Source organism: Mauremys reevesii, linkage group 1 (genome assembly GCF_016161935.1).
Source record: "Mauremys reevesii isolate NIE-2019 linkage group 1, ASM1616193v1, whole genome shotgun sequence".
Lineage (NCBI taxonomy): Eukaryota > Metazoa > Chordata > Testudines > Geoemydidae > Mauremys > Mauremys reevesii.
The window spans coordinates 332,273,805-332,294,848 of NC_052623.1; the positions used below are offsets into that span (position 1 = coordinate 332,273,805).

General features: G+C 47.3%; 1 protein-coding gene across 2 annotated transcripts in view; it reads right to left on the reverse strand.

The window, feature by feature from the left end:
* Nucleotides 1–12,011, reverse strand: part of BCAP29 (B cell receptor associated protein 29) — a 50,585-nt gene extending 38,574 nt beyond the window's left edge. The window contains exons 1-2 of one of the 2 annotated variants that reach the window (XM_039516695.1): nt 11,876–12,011; nt 11,094–11,201 (exon numbers count right to left, since the gene is read on the reverse strand). In XM_039516695.1, the coding sequence (XP_039372629.1) occupies nt 11,094–11,185 (92 nt within the window). In that variant the 5' untranslated portion in view covers nt 11,186–11,201; nt 11,876–12,011. Of the gene's footprint in view, nt 1–11,093; nt 11,202–11,823 lie in introns of both variants that reach the window. The other variant, XM_039516703.1, reaches the window with a different exon arrangement.
* Between the last annotated feature and the right edge of the window lie 9,033 nt (nt 12,012–21,044).

Consider the following 21,044-nt stretch of genomic DNA (forward strand, 5'->3'; position numbering starts at 1 on the left):
GGCCTTGACAAAGTTCTTCATCAGACCCAGCTTGATGTGTAAGGGTGGTAACAATCTTCCTTGATTCAACAAGTGGTGAACGCTGAACACTTTTCCTCCCAGGCTCCAATGACTGTCGGAGTGGCCAATCTTTCTTGATGTAGTGGGAATCTCTTGCACGACTATCCCATTTGCAGAGAAAACAGCAGTACTTTGTGTATTCAGTCTGCAGACCAAGCAAGAGAGCAACAACCTTCAAATCGCCACAAAGCTGCCACTGATGTTGGTCATAGTTTATGCACCTCAAAAGTTGTTTCATGTTGTCATAGGTTTCCTTCATATGGACTGCATGACCAACTGGAATTGATGGCAAAACATTGCCATTATGCAGTAAAACAGCTTTAAGACTCGTCTTCGATGAATCAATGAACAGTCTCCACTCATCTGGATCGTGAATGATGTTGAGGGCTGCCATCACACCATCGATGTTGTTGCAGGCTACAAGATCACCTTCCATGAAGAAGAATGGGACAAGATCCTTTTGACGGTCACAGAACATGGAAACCCCAACATCACCTGCCAGGAAATTCCACTGCTGTAGTCTGGAGCCCAACAGCTCTGCCTTACTCTTGGGTAGTTCCAAATCCCTGACAAGGTCATTCAGTTCACCTTGTGTTATGAGGTGTGGTTCAGAGGAGGAGGATGGGAGAAAATGTGGGTCCTGTGACATTGATGGTTCAGGACCAGAAGTTTCATCCTCTTCCTCGTCTGACTCAAGTGAGAATGATTCTGGTGCATCAGGAACTGGTAGTCCTTCCCCGTGGGGTACTGGGCGTATAGCTGATGGAATGTTTGGATAATGCACAGTCCACTTTTTCTTCTTTGACACACCTTTCCCAACTGGAGGCACCATGCAGAAGTAACAATTGCTGGTATGATCTGTTGGCTCTCTCCAAATCATTGGCACTGCAAAAGGCATAGATTTCCTTTTCCTGTTCAACCACTGGCGAAGATTTGTTGCACAAGTGTTGCAGCATATGTGTGGGGTCCATCTCTTGTCCTGATCTCCAATTTTGCAGCCAAAATAAAGGTGATAGGCTTTCTTAACCATAGTGGTTATACTGCGCTTTTGTGATGCAAAAGTCACTTCACCACAAACATAGCAGAAGCTATCTGCACTGTTCACACAAGTACGAGGCATCTCTGCTCACTTTAGCTAAACAGAAATGTGTCCCTTTGCAAAATCAAACACTGACAAATAAAAGAGCACGACACTGTATGATTTCTAGAGCTGATATAGGGCAATTTGTTCAGCAGAGTGATGTAAGCTTCGTTATGATTGCATCATCCATGACTTCTAGGAATAACATGATGCAATTCATATCATGTATGACGCAATACCAGCTTCAGATTGCATCATTCATTGTTTTGCCTAAAAAGCAAGTACTGTCCAAACCCAGTCATAGATTTATTCATAGATCCAGTCAAAGATGTATTTTAGTCATTTCTGGTTTAAATTGAGATCCCTTCCCTTTATAACTCACTTATCCTCTGCCATTCCCAAGTCAAGGGTCGTATATACTGACCCAATAGCATATCTTGAAAACTAGAGCCAATCAACAATTTTAAGCATCATTTTCGTTCTCAGTGACCCAGAATTAGTAAAGTTTGACTACATTTATTTCAGAAGCATTTTGGCTGTAGAGCAGTGTTATCAGAATTTTAATATTTGTCCACTAACCCAAATAAGCACAGGCACACAGGAGCACTGCTTGAACAGACAAGTGAGGGCATATCTTCACTGAGCTCTCCCAGTGCTGTAAAAAAAACCACACCTCCACGAGGGGAGTAGCTATCAGCATTGGGAGCACGGCTCCCAGCACTGGTGCACTGTCTACACTGGCACTTTACAGTGCTCAGCTCTGAGCAAAAAAAAGTTGCAGCGCTGTAAAGTGCCAGCGTAGACAAGGCCTTGCTTTAACTGCTGTGACAGACTCAGCTCACAAGACCATCTAGAAGTGCTTCGCAGAGCACAACTTGAAAGCCATTGCCTTAAGGTATTATCACAAGTGCTAAATGTAGTCTTTGATGCAGCAAGATTACTGTGACAGTTTTCTTAACAAGATAATTAAACGTAATTTAAATAAAAAAAGGATTTTGTTCTTTCAAAATAACATTTTAAGAGACCTGAATGCTGTAAACCAACCTCAGAGCTAGCACAAAATAAATTGGATGCTAGAAGAGCCCAGTATATCCCATCATTCTTATGGCACAAATGAGCCAGAGTATATCAAGCATCATGTTTAACATTTGAATGAATACTGGGACCTAGTAGTATTGTGGGTTAATGAATTACTCATCAACTGCGAAGACAATTGAAATCCTAGTTACAGCATAAATGAAACTGGGTTTAATGTTTTCATTGTAATTCACAGTGAATATCTGCATGCATCATAAAACCAGATATTCTTATTCAACCTATAATGACACCCATACAGCAGCTCTCTTTCTACAGATTATCACTATAGTTTAGTTTAACTTTCAGAATATCTTTTGCAGTTATGCATAGCTTTCTTAAATTTATTTGGGCTGAAATTGTCCATTGGCTGCTATGTCTCAGACCTATTAGACTCTCGGGCAGGGGTGGAAGGAAAGAAGTCCAGGGCTGAGGGTACATTCAGGCCACCATTTTAATGCATATGCCATAGGTTGTTAGGACATCCCTTTGGGATGGAGGATGGGCCTCTCTCCCATCCCAGACATCCTTCACTGCCTGTAGAGACACTGCTGTAATACCAGTTTGGAGTGTGCAGTGCAACCCTCTGGCTGTAAGTCTTAAGGAGGAAGCTCTCCCTCCCCCTGCTTCTCGGCATAATAGCAGTACAAAATGAAAGAGGTAAACAAAATAATCCTGCAAGTCACAAGATAGTCTGGGCTCACCTGACTGTTTTTTCAAAAGGCAAAAAGTCTCTGCAAAGGGGGCTGGGTTCCTAATCTCCTGAGTGCCTGAGGGGCCCAGGCTGAGCCTCCTGCGCTTTAAAAATAAAATAAAAATAAAAGCAAAGGTGGCCTTTCCATCCCTCCAGAGGGTCCAGGCAACAAGTATTTTAGCTGCTCTCTCCTGTAACAGGCCTAAACCTGAGGAGACAACTGTAAAATGAACTCCTTTGAAAAATAGGGAGTGAAGAGGATTGGCTCTTGGAACAACTGTTTTTTCAGGGTGTTAAATGTCTTAACAGTTGTCCTTCTGGTGGACTCTCTTTGGACTACCACCTTTTATTAGGTCCAACAGAGGTGCCCCCGATAGTGGTAAAAGCCAGGGACAAATCACCCAGCTAGTTCAAGAAAGCATCTTACCTCTTTCTTTGTTTAGAGAATGGGACATGCTTACAATACCTGCACTATGATAATCAGTGACTCAGGTTGACTTCCTCCCTCATTATAACCCAAGTCACTAACTTCTTGACTGGCCAGATTGGCCATGAGCCCTCCCCCCCTCAGCCAGCAACTGAAAAATAGCTCATACTTGCTGCACATGATAGTCTCAGTTGTCGCTATATGTATTGTCCAAATATGCAATGGCATACTGCTGATGAGGTCTGAGAACCTTGTCCATTAAATGTTGCGGCTGCTCCATGCAAGCCAAAAAGCACTGTCAGGAAGTGGAAGACCCTGAAGTGTATCAAGAAGGCAGTTTTTTCTTGTGATTCAGCAGCGAAGAGGATCCGTCTTTTGTAAAAGGTACTGTAGTGAGGTATTTGGGAGCTCTAAAATGTTGCAATAGCTCATCCACTTGTGGCACAGGGTATATTATCTTGATACAGTGGTGTATTAGTCAATTCCATCTGGGTGCAGTGGAGAATACATTGCAGAAGACCTCATCAAGATGTAAAACCTAGGCTCTTTGTTTAGGAGACTGGCACGCATCTGTACTTGTGCAGGCTCTTGGTGAATGGGTGCTTAAAACCCCACTTTGGGTTCTGGTAGGTGAGAAGCATTAAACATCCCTTCCCTGGTTTTCCAAGGCTTCCACAGGTTCACATGGGAAATACTGTTTTTTTCCCTCCTGCCAGGCAGGCAGACTTTGTAGTCCACAAGGCCAACTGAAAAAACCACTTCAAAAGGCACTTGCCATCTGGCTAGCACTATGGATTCCATGCTAGGGAGTAGCAAAAGTACTCATTACCCAGACTGGAAGGTCAGTAGGCATGCACCCTGGTTATGTTTGTTCTTGCAAGCTCCCCTCTCCCTCCCGCAACACCCCCCACCGGTTTTCATAAGCAAAAACTCCCAGACTCAAGGGACTCCCTGACATGGAGAACATACTGGGCCATACTGGATATCATCTGGCCATGGTGATCCCAGCCCTCATATAGAAGGTCTAATATTCCTTGAGGCTGTCACCCGTATAAACAGATCAAAGGGAGAGAATGCAATGGAACCTTGCGGTACCTCCCTTATGACAAACAAGAAGGGAGGAAGAAATTGGTCCCAATGCTTGGGATCAGAGGATAGAAATTGTTTTTTAGCATCACTTTAAGGGTTTTGTTGAATCGCTCAACTAATCCATCTGTTTGTGGATGGTAGATATAACTCTTTGGAGACTTGATCTTCAATAGGGAGCATAACTTCTGCATTAACTGGGATTTAAAGTTGGTCCCTTGATTGGTCAGGTTTTTTTGTTTGTTTGTTTGTTTGTTTTTTGGGGGGGGGGGGAAATCCTTGCTCAAAGTTCCATGGCAACTGCTGTTGCCTTTGTGTAGTGTAGTGGGGGGGATGGCAAGGATCACAAGCAAGTGTTCATATCCCACCACACTTTTCTCTAGGAGGTCTACAATATCAGTCTTGATTTGCCTTAAGGGAGTTTTGATCAGGAGGAATGAGATCAAAGGGGCCTTTGGGATGCTCTTTGGGGTAGTTAATTGGTACTATGGACAAGAGGACCAGTATTCTCTAAGCTGATGGTGGTCACTGGGCCAGCAGGAATGAGTCAATACAGAGACTGGGAGAAAACCTTGTCCAAAGTGCCCAGCAGATAGGATGTCATGAGCTAGCTATAGGAGTGCCCGGTTATATAACGGAGGTACCAATAACTAGGTCTTTACCTCCTCAGTCTGTTTATCGTATTCAACTTGCTAGAGGCATACTTCACAGATTATGAAATGGCACCACTGCCTCGGACATCAAAATTTCATCATTTACTAAGGAATTTGATCGTAAGCCCTACTCAGTGTAGGATTCCCCTCCCCACCTCTGTTCACAGACTAAATCTGCATCATGAGTCAGGACTTCCAATTCTGGCATCAGTCATCCACTGGCTACTGCCTGTCTGCATCCTGGATGGGCGTGCAGTGGGCTTTAAACTCCTCTCATAGAGATCCTCTGGTTCTCTTAACTCAGCTAATCCTACCAGTCCAGGACCAACCCAGGTGTTGAGACTGGGTCAGTGGTTGCAGTCTCTGGTTTTCCTAGCTTGTGGATAATTTCCCGAAAGTACCGCCAATCCCAGCCAGTGGTGACAGGGCAGAACAGCATTGAGGATATAGCCACTGGGAGGATATCCGTATGCCGACCATAGTCTTCTGGAGTAAGCCGTCACATCATCATTTATGCACTGGAGGAAAATGGTTGAGGTAAAACAGACCCCAGGTGAGACTAAGGGAATCTGTACCAAGGTCTGGCCACATCCTGAGTCCAACAGATCTTGCACTCTTGTCCTCCTGATCCATTATTTTTGTGAGTCCTTACTTCTATGCTATTCTCTGCTGTCCATACCTCGGCATACTCTTACTCCATAAGGGGGCATTCTCTTGGGTTCCTAGCTGCCCACACAAGAAACAAGTTGGCGTGACCAAGGTCAACCCTGCCTTCCCCAGTGTGACTCATGAGGGGGTAGGACTGACCTAGGCAAGCAGGCTTTAAAAGCCAGAAGCAGTGACCAGGGGAGCGAAGCGGACAGGGGGCTGCAGACAGGGGAGTTTGAGAGGGAGTTTGACAGAGTGAGGCCTACGATGGTTAAGAAGACCTGCAACACCTGTGCCAGCACTGCCTCTGTCTCCTCCACCTGTGCCTGTAGCCAGACAGAGCGCCTGAGCATGGATGCTTCTACCCAGATTCTGGTGTGGTTTGCAGGGACTATGACTTGCAATTCCCACTTTGATACCCGGGCTAAGGGGACCATCCAATGTGAAAGGTGCCTGCTGGTGGAATCTCTCAGGCAGCAGGTGGGAGAGCTACAGGAGGCGGTGGCTAGGTTGAAAAGCATCCGAATCCACGAGACATTCCACAACAGTGTCCATGTGCATACAGCTGAGGTAGCTGTCCCACTATACAGGACTGCTGACACACTACTGGTGGAGAAGGAAATGGCTCAGGGTGGACACTGGCAGCTGGTTACTTCTGGCAGCAGGCAGTGCTCCACCCCTGCTCCAAACCCTCCCGCCATGGTAACAGGAAACCATTATGCTCTTCTTGATACAGGAGAGAAGGAATCACCCCCTAGAGCAGAGAAGAAGCCTCATACCCCTAAGGCTGGGAGGTCTGCTGCCACCACTGCGAATAGGAAACAATTCCCGAGAGGTATGCTGCCTGCCGGGGGTCCATATCCGAGACCTTACGGAGGCATTGTCGAGGATTATCCAGCCCTCTGACTACTACCCCATGCTACTCATCCATGTGGGCACAAATGATACTGCGAGGTGTGACATTGAGTGGATCAAGAGTGACTACAGGGCTCTGGAAGTACGGGTGAAGGAGTTTGGAGCACAGGGGGTATTCTCTTCCATCCTTCCTGTCAAATGTAGGGGCCCAGGCAGAGACAGGAGGTGGAAGTGAATGCCTGGCTGCGAAGATGATGTCGCCAGGAGGGCTTTGGCTTCTTCGACCATGGGATGCTATTACAGGAAGGACTGCTAGGCAGAGATGGCGTTCACCTTTCGAGGAGAGGAAAGACCCTATTTGGACACAAACTGGCTAACCTAGTGAGGAGGGCTTTAAACTAGGTTCTACAGGGACAGGTGAGCAAAGCCCACAGGTAAGTGGAGAACATGGAGACCTGGGAGATGGGTCAGAAATAGGAGGGAGCATGGGCTATAATGGCGGAGAGAAAGGAGGGTCAGGGAAAAACTGGGAGGCAAGATCAAATCAATATCTTAGATGCCTATATACAAATGCGAGAAGTATGGGTAATAAGCATGAAGAACTGAAAGTGCTAATAAATAAATACAACTATGACATTGTTGGCATCACCGAAACTTGGTGGGATAATACACGATTGGAATGTTGGTATGGATGGGTACAGCTTGCTCAGGAAGGACAGACAGGGGAAAAGGGAGGAGGTGTTGCCTTATACATTAAAAAATGTGCGCACTTGGACTGAGGTGGAGATGGACATAGGAGACGGAACTGTTGAGCGTCTCTGGGTTAGGCTAAAAGGAGTAAAAAACAAGGGTGATGTCATGCTAGGACTCTACTACAGGTCACCTAACCAGGTGGAAGAGGCTTTTTTTAAATCAACTAACAAAATCATCCAAAGCCCAAGATTTGGTGGTGATGGGGGACTTCAACTATCCAGATATATGTTGGGAAAACAACACAGCAGGGCACAGACTATCCAATAAGTTCTTGGACTGCATTGCAGACAACTTTTTATTTCAGAAGGTTGAAAAAGCTACCAAGGGGGAAGCTGTTCGAGATTTGATTTTAACAAAAGAGGGAGGAACTCATTGAGAATTTGAAAGTGGAAGACAGCTTGGGTGAAAGTGATCATGAAATCATAGAGTTCACAATTCTAAGGAAGGGTAGAAGGGAGTACAGCAAAATAGAGACAATGGATTTCAGGAAGGCGGATATTGGTAAGCTCAGAGAGCTGATAGGTAAGGTCCCATGGGAATCAAGACTGAGGGGAAAAACAACTGAGGAGAGTTGGCAGTTTTTCAAAGGGACACTATTAAGGGCCCAAAAGCAGGCTATTCCACTCGGTAGGAAAGATAGAAAATGTGGCAAAAGACCACCTTGGCTTAACCATGAGATCTTGCATAATCTAAAAAATAAAAAGGAGTCATATAAAAAATGGAAACTAGGACAAATTGCAAAGGATGAATATAGGCAAACAACACATGAATGCAGGGGCAAGATTAGAAAAGCAAAGGCACAAAATGAGCTCAAACTAGCTACAGGAATAAAGGGAAACAAGATGACTTTTTATCAATACATTAGAAGCAAGAGGAAGACCAAGGACAGACCAAGCCCACTGCTCAGTGAGGAGGGAGAAACAGTAACAGGAAACTTGGAAATGGCAGAGATGCTTAATGACTTCTTTGTTTCGGTCTTCACCAAGAACTCTGAAGGAATGCCTAACACAGTGAATGCTAATGGGAAGGAGGTAGGTTTAGAAGATAAAATAAAAAGAGAACATGTTAAAAATCTCTTAGAAAAGTTAGATGCCTGCAAGTCACCAGGCCCTGATGAAATGCATCCTAGGCTACTCAAGGAGCTAACAGAGGAGGTAGCTGAGCCTCTAGCTATTAACTTTGGAAAATCATGGGAGACAGGAGAGATTCCAGAAGACTGGAAAAGGGCAAATATAGTGCCCACCTACAAAAAGAGAAATAAAAACAACCCCAGGAAACTACAGACCAGTTAGTTTAACTTCCATGTCAGGGAAGATAATGGAGCAAGTAATTAAGGAAATCATCTGCAAATACTTGGAAGGTGGTACGGTGATAGCAAATAGCCAACATGGATTTGTAAAGAACAAATCATGTCAAACCAATCTGATAGCTTTCTTTGATAGGATAACAAGTCTTGTGGATAATGGAGAAGCAGTGAATGTGGTATATCTAGACTTCAGTAAGGCATTTGATATTGTCTCTATTGATAAGAATATCATGCAACTAGGCAAATACAATTTAGATGGGGCTACTATAAGGTGGGTGGGTGCATAACTGGCTGGATAACTTTACTCAGAGAGTAGTTATTAATGGTTCCCAATCCTGCTGGAAAGGTATAACAAGTGGAGTTCCACAGGGGTCTGTTTTGGGACCGGCTCTGTTCAATGTCTTCATCAACGATTTAAAATATTGCCATAGAAAGTACGCTTATTAAGTTTGCAGATGATACCAAACTGGGAGGGACTGCAACTGCTTTGGAGGATAGGGTCATAATTCAAAATGATCTGGACAAATTGGAGAAATGGTCTGAGGTAAACAGGATGAAGTTTAACAAAGACAAATGCAAAGTGCTCCACTTAGGAAGGAATAATCAATTTCACACATACAGAATGGGAAGAGACTGTCTAGGAAGGAGTACGGCAGAAAGGGATCTAGGGGTTATAGTGGACCACAAGGTAAATATGAGTCAACAGTGTGATGCTCTGGCAAAAACAGCAAACGTGATTCTGGGATGCATTAACAGGTGTGTTGTGAGCAAGACATGAGAAGTCATTCTTCCGCTCTACTCTGCGCTGGTTAGACCTCAACTGGAATATTGTGTCCAGTTCTGGGCACCGCATTTCAAGAAAGATGTGGAGAAATTGGAGAGGGTCCAGAGAAGAGCAACAAGAATGATTAAAGATCTAGAGAACATGACCTATGAAGGAAGGTTGAAAGAATTGGGTTTGTTTAGTTTGGCAAAGAGAAGACTGAGAGGGGACATGATAGCAGTTTTCAGGTATCTAAAAGGGTGTCATAAGGAGGAGGGAGAAAATTTGTTCATCTTAGCCTGTAAGGATAGAACAAGAAGCAATGGGCTTAAACTGCAGCAAGGGAGATTTAGGTTGAACATTAGGAAAAAGTTTCTAACCGCCAGGGTGGTTAAACACTGGAATAAATTGCCTAGGGAGGTTGTGGAATCTCCATCTCTGGAGATATTTAAGAGTAGGTTAGATAAATGTCTATCAGGAATGGTCTAGACAGTATTTGGTCCTGCCATGAGGGCAGGGGACTGGACTCAATGACCTCTCGAGGTCCCTTCCAGTCCTAGAGTCTATAAGTGCAAACTCCAGAAAGTGGTTGAGTTTTGACTCTACATAGTGTGTTGAATTCATTTTAAGAACAGGACAGGAAAAGTTATGCTCCTGCTCAGGTTACTATAAGAAGGCCATAGATTAATTAGTGGGAAAAGTTACCTTCTTCATTCTGACGATGTGAGCTGGTGTCTAAGGCCGCAGAAGAGAAAACACATTTCATAGATTATGTTATAATCTGAGGTAATAGTAAAATTTCTACAAAATGTTAAGGTTTAATCCTCTAGCAACATTTTTGGAGCTAATAGGACTCTCCCACACAGGGGAAAAAAATAAATTTACATGATCAAAGGTAAGCAGCAGTATGAGAGAAAGTTGTTTTAAGAAAATTAGGTAAGGAAGGCAGTACTTTGCATAAAGAGAGGGTAGCTGGTTTACTTCCCTTTCAGCTTCTCCCCCTTACTAAAGGTTGGGGAAATTAGTTTTAAAACACTTGTATATTGGCGTGTTTCTGGGACTAACAACGACTTCTTTGGTTCTCATATAAGCTTATAGGTGCCTCTCTTACTGCTCTGTTAAATTCCATACATCAAGCAGGAAAATTCTTTACTTTTGGAAGAATCTTCACAAATTGCACCTAGTCAACACTGAAAAGTGGGAGTGCTTTATATTTCTTTTCATTCCCAATGCCTGAAACAGAGAGTGAGAGAGGAGGGCACACTGGAATTATGACTATAAATAAATAATTAGCAGCAACTGGGGCAGGAAAAATGATTCTGGCCATGATTTTCAAAAATAGGTGCCTAAAGTTAAGCTCCTTGGTGTGAGTTTAGGCACCTAAATAAGTGGCCTGATGTTCAAGAGTGTTAAGCATAGGGTGACCAGACAGCAAATGTGAAAAATCAGGACAGGGGTGCGGGGGTAATAGGTATCTATAAAAGAAAATGAACCAAATATCAGGACTGTCCCTATAAAATAGGGACATCTGGTAACCCTAGTTAAGCACCAAGTAGCTCCTATTGAATTCAGTTCTCAACCAGCCCCAAATGTGGTAGCAAAAATATACCTGAATCACATTAGGTGTGTTAACAACAGCAATATGTAAAAGATGTCTTAAGACAAGGCCATTTAGTGTACAGTGTATCCCTACCTTAGTGGAGAAATAAATGGTACACAGAGCAGTAAAATCACTCCTATTTCAGCATACAGAAAGGTTGCAACTGCTGTCCACTGAAAAGTCATCTTCTCCCTGGATGGCCTGCAGGGGAGGACAGAGCAGTCACTGCAAGTTGGCTTTGAGGCACGCAGGATAAATCCCGCAGTGAGCAGAGCTCAGGCTGAGCCAAGCTTCTCCATTTCAAATTAAATCGGATATTTAAGGCCCAAACGCTCCCTTATACCCGGGAGGGGCCTCAAGTTGGGTGACTGGGTAAAGGGCGGGGATTTTAAGTAACTTAGTCGAGAGAGTGCACAAGCCTCCCCTCCCCCTCCCCGAATGAAGCGCTCGGGCGGCCTCGCGGCTGCACTAACAGCCTCCCCTCCCCCCGGGCCCTGTATTGCGGGCAGCCGCCCACCGCCGCGCTACGAGGGGGAATAACGCCCGGGCCCTCCTGGCGGCGCCTTCATCTCGGGCGTCGGCTGAGACTCTCCCCCGCCCTCCGTTCCCAAGACAACGCTACCGCACGGGGATCCCCCACCCCTTCCCCGGCGCGGAGGCCGAAGCCTCTGCCCAGCGCCAGGAAACGCCGCCGCTGAGCGGCCTGGGCAAGCTCCGGAGCGTGGAGCTCGGCTCAGCCGGGGGGAGCGGGGCCTGCCGGGATGTGCAGCCGAGGCAGGGCAGGGGGAGGCACAGAGCGAGGAGGCGTCAGGCTCGCACTGACCCACACGGAACAAAATCCTCCCTCCCGCCTCGGGGCAGCCGCGGAAACCTGCCTCCAGCCCCGGAGCTCGAGGCCGGCCGGGCCTGGCTGAGGCGGGGAAAAGGAGGCGGACCGACGAGCGACGCCTTGTGCTCCGCGCCCGCTGACTGATGCCTGAGGCAGGCAGCCGGGCTCGGTCACAGCCTCCCCGCCCAATGTGAGGCTGGGGCGGGACTGCGGCCGGCGGGCGGGCCGCCCCCGGGGCTGAGGGAGTCTGGGGCAGGGCTGCATAAGGGGAGGTGCCTCCTTCTCCCCAATGAGCGACCCTTGAGAGGGGCCGGGAGCACAACTGTGTTCATCCCAGCCCCCTTCCCCCCGCCGAGACTGGCCCTCTTTACCGTCTACCTTCCCAAGCCCCTGGGGGCTCTGCCCTCCTGCAGCTTCTGCCCCCTCCAGACCCCTGTTGTCGCCGGCCACTGACAGCAGCAGTCGCTGGGTCTGCAAAAGAGGCCACTGCTGCTGCTACATGCCCAAGACAGGATCCGGTCCCACCTTCACCTCTAGTGTTACCAACCCTCCAGGACTGGCCTGGAGTCTTCCAGACTCGATCTCAAGATCCTGGTGACTATTTAAAGCAATCCAGAAGATTTGAATAGGCTATTTGAAGAAAATGGCATTATATCATGGGGGGAGGGGATCTTCGGGAATAGCTTCCGTCAGAGTTGGCAACCCTGTTTAATTCTGGCTCTTCCAAAACTGGCTCCTCCAGAAGGACCCCACCCCATAGGAACTCCAGGGGAGGGGATGGGGGCAGAACAATAATGCTGAGCATGTTTAAAGCATGTTCACAGCACCGTAGACATAGGCATAGCTGGGGGCACTGCCTATTGTTAAGGTTGCCCAATGCTTGCCCTTACATGACCCTGTTTACAGTTGCTGATAACTGTGCTAATCTTTAACTGTTTGGGCTGAAATTTCTCATGCTCGGTCCTCACCCACAACCATTTCAGATTTGGGGACAACTTAAACCTTCAAGTCAGTGGCACTGCTAGGGTACCCACATGGCCCCGCAGTATGCCAACATTTTTATGACAGATTTAGAACAACGCTTCCTCAGCTCTTGTCTCCTAGCGCCCCTCCTCTACTTGCGCTACATTGATGACATCTTCATCATTTGGACCCACGGAAAGGAGGCCCTTGAGGAATTCCACCTGGATTTCAACAATTTCCACCCGACCATCAACCTCAGCCTGGACCAGTCCACACAAGAGATCCACTTCCTGGACACTACAGTGCAAGTAAGTGATGGTCACATAAACACCACCCTATACCAGAAACCTACTGACCGCTATACTTACCTACATGCCTCCATCTTCCATCCTGGCACATCACACGATCCATTGTCCACAGCCAAGCCCTAAGATACACCACCACTGGCCACCACGTACAGCCCCCCAGTTAAAACCTCTCCAGTGCATTATCAATGATCTACAACCTATCCTGCAAAATGATCCCTCACTCTCACAGACCTTGGGAGGCAGGCCAGTCCTCACTTACAGACAACCCCCAACCTGAAACAAATACTCACCAGCAACTATACACCACACCACAGAAATACCAACCCAGGAGCCAATCCCTGTAGCAAACTTCATTGCCTAGTCTGTCCCCATATCTACTCTAGCGACACCATCAGAGGATCCAACCACATCAGCCACACCATCAAGCGCTCATTCACTTGCACGTCTACTAATATTATATATGCCATCATGTGCCAGCAGTGCCCCTCTGCCATGTACATTGGCCAAACCGGACAGTCCCTATGTAAAAGAATAAATGGACACAAATCGGACATCAGGAATGGTAACATACAAAAGCCAGTAGGTGAACACTTCAACCTCCCTGGACATTCTATAACAGGTTTAAAAGTAACTGTTCTTGAACAAAAAAATTCAGAAACAGACTTCAAAGAGAAACAGCAGAACTGAAATTCATTTGCAAATTTAACACCATTAATTTGGGCTTGAATAATAGGGACTGGGAGTGGCTGGCTCATTACAAAAGCAGCTTTGCCTCTTGGAATTGACACCTCCTCATCTATTATTGGGAGTGGACTACATCCATCCTGATCGAATTGGCCCTGTCAACACTGGTTCTCCACTTGTGAGGTACTCCCTTCTCTTCATGTGTCATTATATAATGCCTGCATCTGTAACTTTCATTCCATGCATCTGAAGAAGTGTGTTTTTTTACCCACAAAAGCTTGTGCCCAAATAAATCTTAGTCTTTAAGGTGCCACCGTACTCCTTGTTGTTTTCATGCTGGGTGTCTGTCTCAGGCTCATTTTTTTTAACGTCACCCAAAATCATTCAACCGTTCCTAGAAATGAGACTAGGTAATGTACATTGGTTTGCTCTTGTTAAATTCTTGAGACATTTTATCTGAAATGCTCTGATGCCCCAGCAGGGACTTGAAGTTTGGCGGAGGAAAGGGGCGGCCTTTGTGTCAGGACCAGGCCTTTGGCAGGAGTCCTGTGGAGTATACAGCCTGGGATCATGTAATTAAAGACTACCAGAATACATATGCACAGGAGGGCTCAATTAAGGTTGCACAGATAACCTTAATTCTGGCATTCCCTAACTTTTGAGTGTTTGGCTTTCCACTCATAATAATGTCCTTTTAATGTAGTTTTTTGTGTGTAATTAAGCCTTATAAATAGTCTCACCATTTTACATACAAAGAAACAGAGACAGAAAAGTGCTTTGACACTGAGTCACAGACACAGCCAAGATTAGAACTAGGAATTTTTGCCTCCCACCCAGTCCTCTCCAAATAGCAGGACAGTAGCTTAAAGGGTACTAGAGGTATTTACTCACTGCCTGGCAACACAAGGAGCTTCCTGCAGTGAGGGTAGCAACATGGTATCTGTCACTGGCACCTGCTGGTCTTTAGATCTCAGATAAAATGAAGTCAGCCTAAAAACTACATTGAATTTGATTCTAAGATATTCAGTATGGTAGTCTTCTTTTATTTGCTCTCTCTGTGATACCTTGCCCACTGGTGATGCTATATAAATACACAATATTCAAATAAGGGAAAAGTATAATATAGCATTGATATTGGAATTCGGTTTTGTTTTCTTTTTTACTCTGATCAATTGATTTATTTGGAATAATATGACCCTGTATAAAACTTTATTTTTTAATTTATTTGTTATTCATGTAGTATTGCTGCACAGCGTTCATGGCAGGTTATATGTATATCCCTACTCTTAAGTGCCTGCCATCTAAGGTTCTGATCTTCTTAATATGCTAAGAAGATCAGAAACTTAGATGGCAGGCACTTAAGGTAGGGATATACATATAACCTGTCATGAATGCTGTGCAGCAATACTACATGAATGTGCAACATGCCTCAGGTGGCACATGAGCAGGATTCATCATGCAATACATTCTGTATGGGCAGAAGTCAACCCACACATACCATCTGGCAAGAACAGAGGACCATGTAACTAAACCTTCAACCACTGAAGTTAATGTAGGGTTGTCAGGCGTCCAGTTTTGGACCAGAACGTCTGGTTGAAAAGAGACCCTGGCGGCTCTCGTCAGCACCGCTGACTGGGCAGCTAGAAGTCCAGTCAGCAGCGCAGCGGGGCTAAGGCAGGCTCCCTGCCTTCCCTGGCTCCGTGTGGTTCTCAGGAAATGGCCGGCATGTCCGGCTCTTGGGCGCAGGGGTGGCAAGGGAGGCTCCGTGCTGTAAGGTGTTCATAGAATATCAGGGTTGGAAGGGACGTCAGGAGGTCATCTAGTCCAACCCCCTGCTCAAAGCAGGACCAATTCCCAACTAAATCATCCCAGACAGGGCTTTGGTGTATGGTTATGCCTTTGTTATGTATTATAATTAATGTTGCTGCAATTCAAAATGGAGTCTAAGAATTCAAGATGGTGCATGTGGTAGGAAGGGTTTCAGCTCCATCTTGGTACCCTTTCTTCATGGCATTTTCCTGCCAAAACTCTGTTTCCTGGCAGAACTTGAGTGACTGAGAGCTGGCTGGAACTATTTGGGAGCAGTGTCTGCCAGAATGTGCCTCAGGCAGGGCCAGCTTTATGAACTGTGGGGCCCGATTCGAATACCTGGCGGTGGTCGAGGGCTTCGACAGCACTTTGGCGGCGGGGGTTCCGCTCCAGGTCTTCCGTGGCACTGAAGGACCCCCTGCCACCAAAATGCCGCCGAAGACCCGGAGCGGACACAATAAGGCATTGTTAGCGATGACACGGTGCTGTCCACCATTGAGGCAACCACATCCAGTTTCTTTGCGCGGCATTGGAATAAGACCATCGGATCAAGAGCATCGGATCAAGACTTTGGCTACTAACACCTGCCAAGGACTTTGATACTTACCTGATTCCTGTATTCTACTAAAGGATCCAAGGAAGGCTTTGCCATTAGCCCAGATCTGTTGATCTCCTGCTTCGGCGGTAGAGAGCCAGATCCTTCAATGTTCCTGAGATTCTGAGACGGCCCATCAGTTGCTGGTGACCTCCATCTGCAGTAGAAGAGAGACAGTAATTGTTTTTTGGGCACTTAATAGTTTAACCAAGGGACGGTTTAAGAGTCTGGGCTTTATGCCCCTTGCTGGAATCAATTCTTAGGTATTTGTAGTGATCCCCTTAGTGAATCTTCTCCCTGTTGTAACTTTCCCTTAATAAATCTTCTTTTTGTTTAAGGTTATTTTGACGGGTTTGGTCACAGAAACCCCCTTGGGACTGTCACATGATCTGCTGAGACTACCTCTGAGCTCATTTCCTCTGCCAGCTTGGGACTTCAGAACCCTGTCTTGTTGAGCCAGATATGCTAATCTGTTGCAACACAGACCCAGGGTCTAACCTACACCCCCAAAGCTGCAGACTTAACTGAAAACAGCTTAGCAAGTGCTCCTGTCTCTAGCACCCAGTCACCCAGCTTCCAATGGGATCCAAACCCCAAATAAATCCGTTTTACTCTGTGTAAAGCTTATACAGGGTAAACTCATAAATTGTCCACCTTCTATAACACTGATAGAGAAATATGCACAGCTGTTTGCTCCCCCCGGTATTAATCACTTACTCTGGGTTCAATAATAAACAAAAGTGATTTTATTAAGTTTAAAAAGTAGGATTTAAGTGGTTCCACGTAATAACAGACAGAACTAAGTTACCAAGTAAAATAAAACCAAACATCTCTAAGCCTTATACATCAAGAAACTGATTACAGATGAAATCTCACCCCCAGAGATTTTCCAATAAGCTTCTTTCACAGACTGGACTCCTTCCTAGTCTGGGTCCAGCAATCACTTACACCCCCATAGTTACTGTCCTTTGTTCCAGTTTCTTTCAGGTGTCTCTTTGGGGATGGAGAGGCCATCTCTTAAGCCAGCTGAAGACAAAATGGAGAGGCATCCAGGGCCTTTTATATTCTCTCTCTTGTGAGCGGAAACCCCTTTGTTCTTCTGTGCAAAGTCACAGCAACAAGATGGAGTTTGTAGCCACCTGGACAAGTCACATGTCAATGAATGATTCAACTTTTTTGCAGGCCGACCCCATTGTTTACATGTTAGTTTGAATGTTCCCAGGAAAGCTCAGATGTGGATTCGTGTCTCCCAAAGTCTATTGTCAGTTAAATGTTTCTTGCTAGGGCACTTACTGAGAATAGTCCTTTCTCAAGAAGCTGACCCAAATGCTTCACTGAGGCTACTGAGAATCAAACACATTGAGATACAAGTACATAGCCAATATTCGTAACTTCAAATACAAAAATGATACACACATACAGACATCATAATCATAACCAGCAAACTACAACCTTTCCGTAGACACCCCACTTGACATCCTCTGTACAAGACCTGGTGCAACCATAGGACCCTGGTTGCAACAATGATCTATACCATCACAGTTCATGTCTATAATGTCACAGTTATATTCGCTCTGTCCTTTATTTCAATGCAACACGGGCGGGAGGCACTAACTAACTCTCCCAGTTGATAGATGTTGGTAGGAGTCGAACCTGTTATTTATATGCCACCTCCTTATTATTCTGTAATAGAGATTTTGGGGTAACAGCACGCTGCCCCTTCCCTGAGTGCCAGCTTTGCTGCTCCCATTAGCCTGAAACAATGGCGAATGGGAGCTGCAGGGGCAGCGCCTGCGGACAGGAGAAGCACAAAGAGCTGCCTGGCCACCCCTGCACCTAGGGGCCACAGGGACATGTCAGCCACCTCTGGGAGCCGCCTGAGAGAAGCGCTGCCTGGAGCACGCAACCCTCAGCCACTCCTGCACCCCAAACCTCTTATCCCCAGCCCCACCCCAGAGCCTGCATCCCCCAGCTGGAGCCCTCACCCCCTCCCACACCCTAACCCCCTGCTCCAGCCCTGTGCCCTATCACACAACCAAACTCCATCCCAGAGCTTGCAGCCCACCCCCGCCCACCCCTACTCTGAACCCCTTGGCCCCAACCTAAAGCCCTAAATCCCTCTTCCCTGGCCCCACCCCAGAGCCCTGCACCCCCAGCTGGGGCCCTCACCCCCTCCCTCACCGCAGCCCGGAGTCCCCTCCCACACCCAAACTCCCTCCCTGAGCCCGCACCTCTTCCTGCACTCCAAACCCTTTGGCACCAGCCCGGAGCCCCCTCTTGCACCCCAAACTCCTCATCCCTGGCCCCACACCCCCAGCTGGGGCCCTCACCCGCTTCCACACCCCAACCCTCTGACCCCGCCCAGTGAAAGTGAGCGAGGGTGAGGGAGAGTGAGTGACGGAGGTAGGGGGGATGGAATGAGCAGGGGCGGGGCCTTGGAGAAGGGGCAGGGTAAGGGCAGGGCCTTGGAGCAGGGGCAGAGGCAGGGCAAGGGTGTTCAGTTTTCTGCAATCAGAAAGTTGGCAACCCTAAGTTAATGGCAAAACTTCCATTGACTGTAGTAGTAGAGAACTGGGCCCAGCCAAGAACCCTTAAATTACTATTGGTATCAGCTAATGCCCCAATTGCATATGCTACTTTCTGTAGGTAAACCCTGAGCCTACACAGAGCCCATCTGATTTAAATTAGGCTCTGCGTGGGCACAGATGTCTAGGATTGGAAAACTCAAAGCCCCATACAGAAGATGCTTACCATTTTAGGTTCAGGCCCTAAGTTAGTAACACCCAACTGCATATGCAGGTAATGAATATTAAAATAATCGCAATATGGGGCAAGCATTCCATGTCTACCACAGGGGAGCTGGAACAGTTTTTATAATGGGGGTGCTGAGAGCCATTGAACCAAACTGTAAAACCCATATATAATGGAAACCACGTCAAGCCAGGGGGTGGGACAGCAAGTCCAGCACCTCTAGTTCCAGCACCTATGGCAGGGGTGGGCAAACTTTTTGGCCTGAGGGCCACATCTGGGTATGGAAATTGTATGGTGGGCCATGAATGCTCAAGAAATTGGGGATTGTGTATGGGGGGTGGGGGGGTGAGGGCTCCGGCTGGGGGTGCGGCAGAGGTGAAAGTAAGCTGGTTCGGGCCGGTACGTACACCGTGCCGGACCCAACCAGCTTCCCCAGGCTGGCAATTTAAAGGTGCCGGGGCTCTCTGCAGTGGCTGGAGCCAAGGGCCCTTTAAATCGCCTCCTGAGCCCCAGGGTAGCAGCAGCAGGGCTCTGGTGGTGATTCAAAGGGTTCGGGGCTTCAGCCACTGTGGGGAGCCTCGGCCCTTTAAATCACCACCGGAGCCCTGCCGCCGCTACCTGGGGCTCAGGCAGCAGGTCTCCCCGGGGCTCAGGCGTACCAGTTAGTCCTTTAACTTACTTTCACCCCTGGGGTGCAGGCTCTGGGGTGGGGCTAGAGATGAGGGGTTTGGGGTTCAGAAGGGTGCTCTGGGCTGGGCCCGAGGGCGGTAGGGGGATCAGGGCTTGGACAAGGGGTTGGGATGCAGGGGAGGGGGCTCTGGGCTGGGGCTGAGGGGTTCAGAGTGTGGGAGGGGGCTCTGTGCTTGGGCAGGGGTTGGGGTGCGGGTGGGTGAGAGCTCCGGCTGGGGGTGTGGGCTCTGGGATGTGGCTCGGAATGAGGGATTTGGGGTGCAGGAGGGTGTTCCAGGCTGGACCTGAGGCGTTCGGAGGGTGGGAGGGGGATCAGGGCTGGGGCATGGGGTTGGGGCAGAGGAGGAGGTCAGGGGTGCAGGCTCTGGGTCGTGCTTACGTCAAGCAGCTCCCAGAAGCAGCTCCCGGAAGGTTCCTAGACAGAGGTGAGGCCAGGTGCCTCGGCGTGGCCAAGTGGCTCTGCATGATGCCTTGTTCACAGGCGCCACCCCCACAGCTCCCAGAAGCAGCAGAATGTCCCCCCTATGGCTCCTACGCAGAGGCAAGTTGCCAGCCAGGCGGCTCTGCATGCTGCCCCATCTGCAGCCACCGTCCCTGCAGCTCCCACTGGCCACGGTTCCTGGTCAATGGGAGCTGCAGAGACAGTGCTTGGGGTGAGGGCAGCGTGTGGAGCCCCCAGCTGCCTCTATGTGTAGGAGACAGAGGCGGGACATGCTGCTGCTTCCAGGAGCCGTGCAGAGCGGGGAAAGCCCCCGGCCCCCTCCTCAGCGGGAGCTTGAGGGCTGGATTAAAAGGTTTAACGGGCCGGACACAGTCCGCAGGCCGTAGTTTACCCACCCCTGATTTATGGTCTACCATGGATTAAATAAACAGTCTCCTAATGTTAAAAGAAGCCTAATTAATTATGTTAAGTAATCAGAGCTAATAATCCTCCCTTCTTGACTCTCTGAACTCAACAGGCCTGCTCATGATGAGTACATAAAACAAAGAGTTACCGAACTCAGCAATTAAAGATAAGTAGTGGGCGGTTGAGTACAAATTTTGATTAATTAAACTTCCAAGAAGGGTATAAACAGTAACACTATAAAGAATCCTGATTCTATTGAACTCAGTTGTTTTACCATTTATTTCAATGGAAAACAAGATCCATCTGTGACACCCTAGTACCCTATATTCACCACTGTCATATAATTATATGTTTTGTACAAAGTATGCCTTGTGAGGTATCATTCTAAATGTCTTAAGCTACTAAACATTAATATCTCATTGGTTTGTATGTGCTATCGTCGTATGTGAAGTTATGAAGTTTTGCTATGCATGTGTGACATTCCCCTCTGGTGTTATCTGGACCAGTGATCTGCTAGGTCACTCCAATCCTTGACTCTGGGAGCCAGCTTTACCCTGCTTTTCTGTGA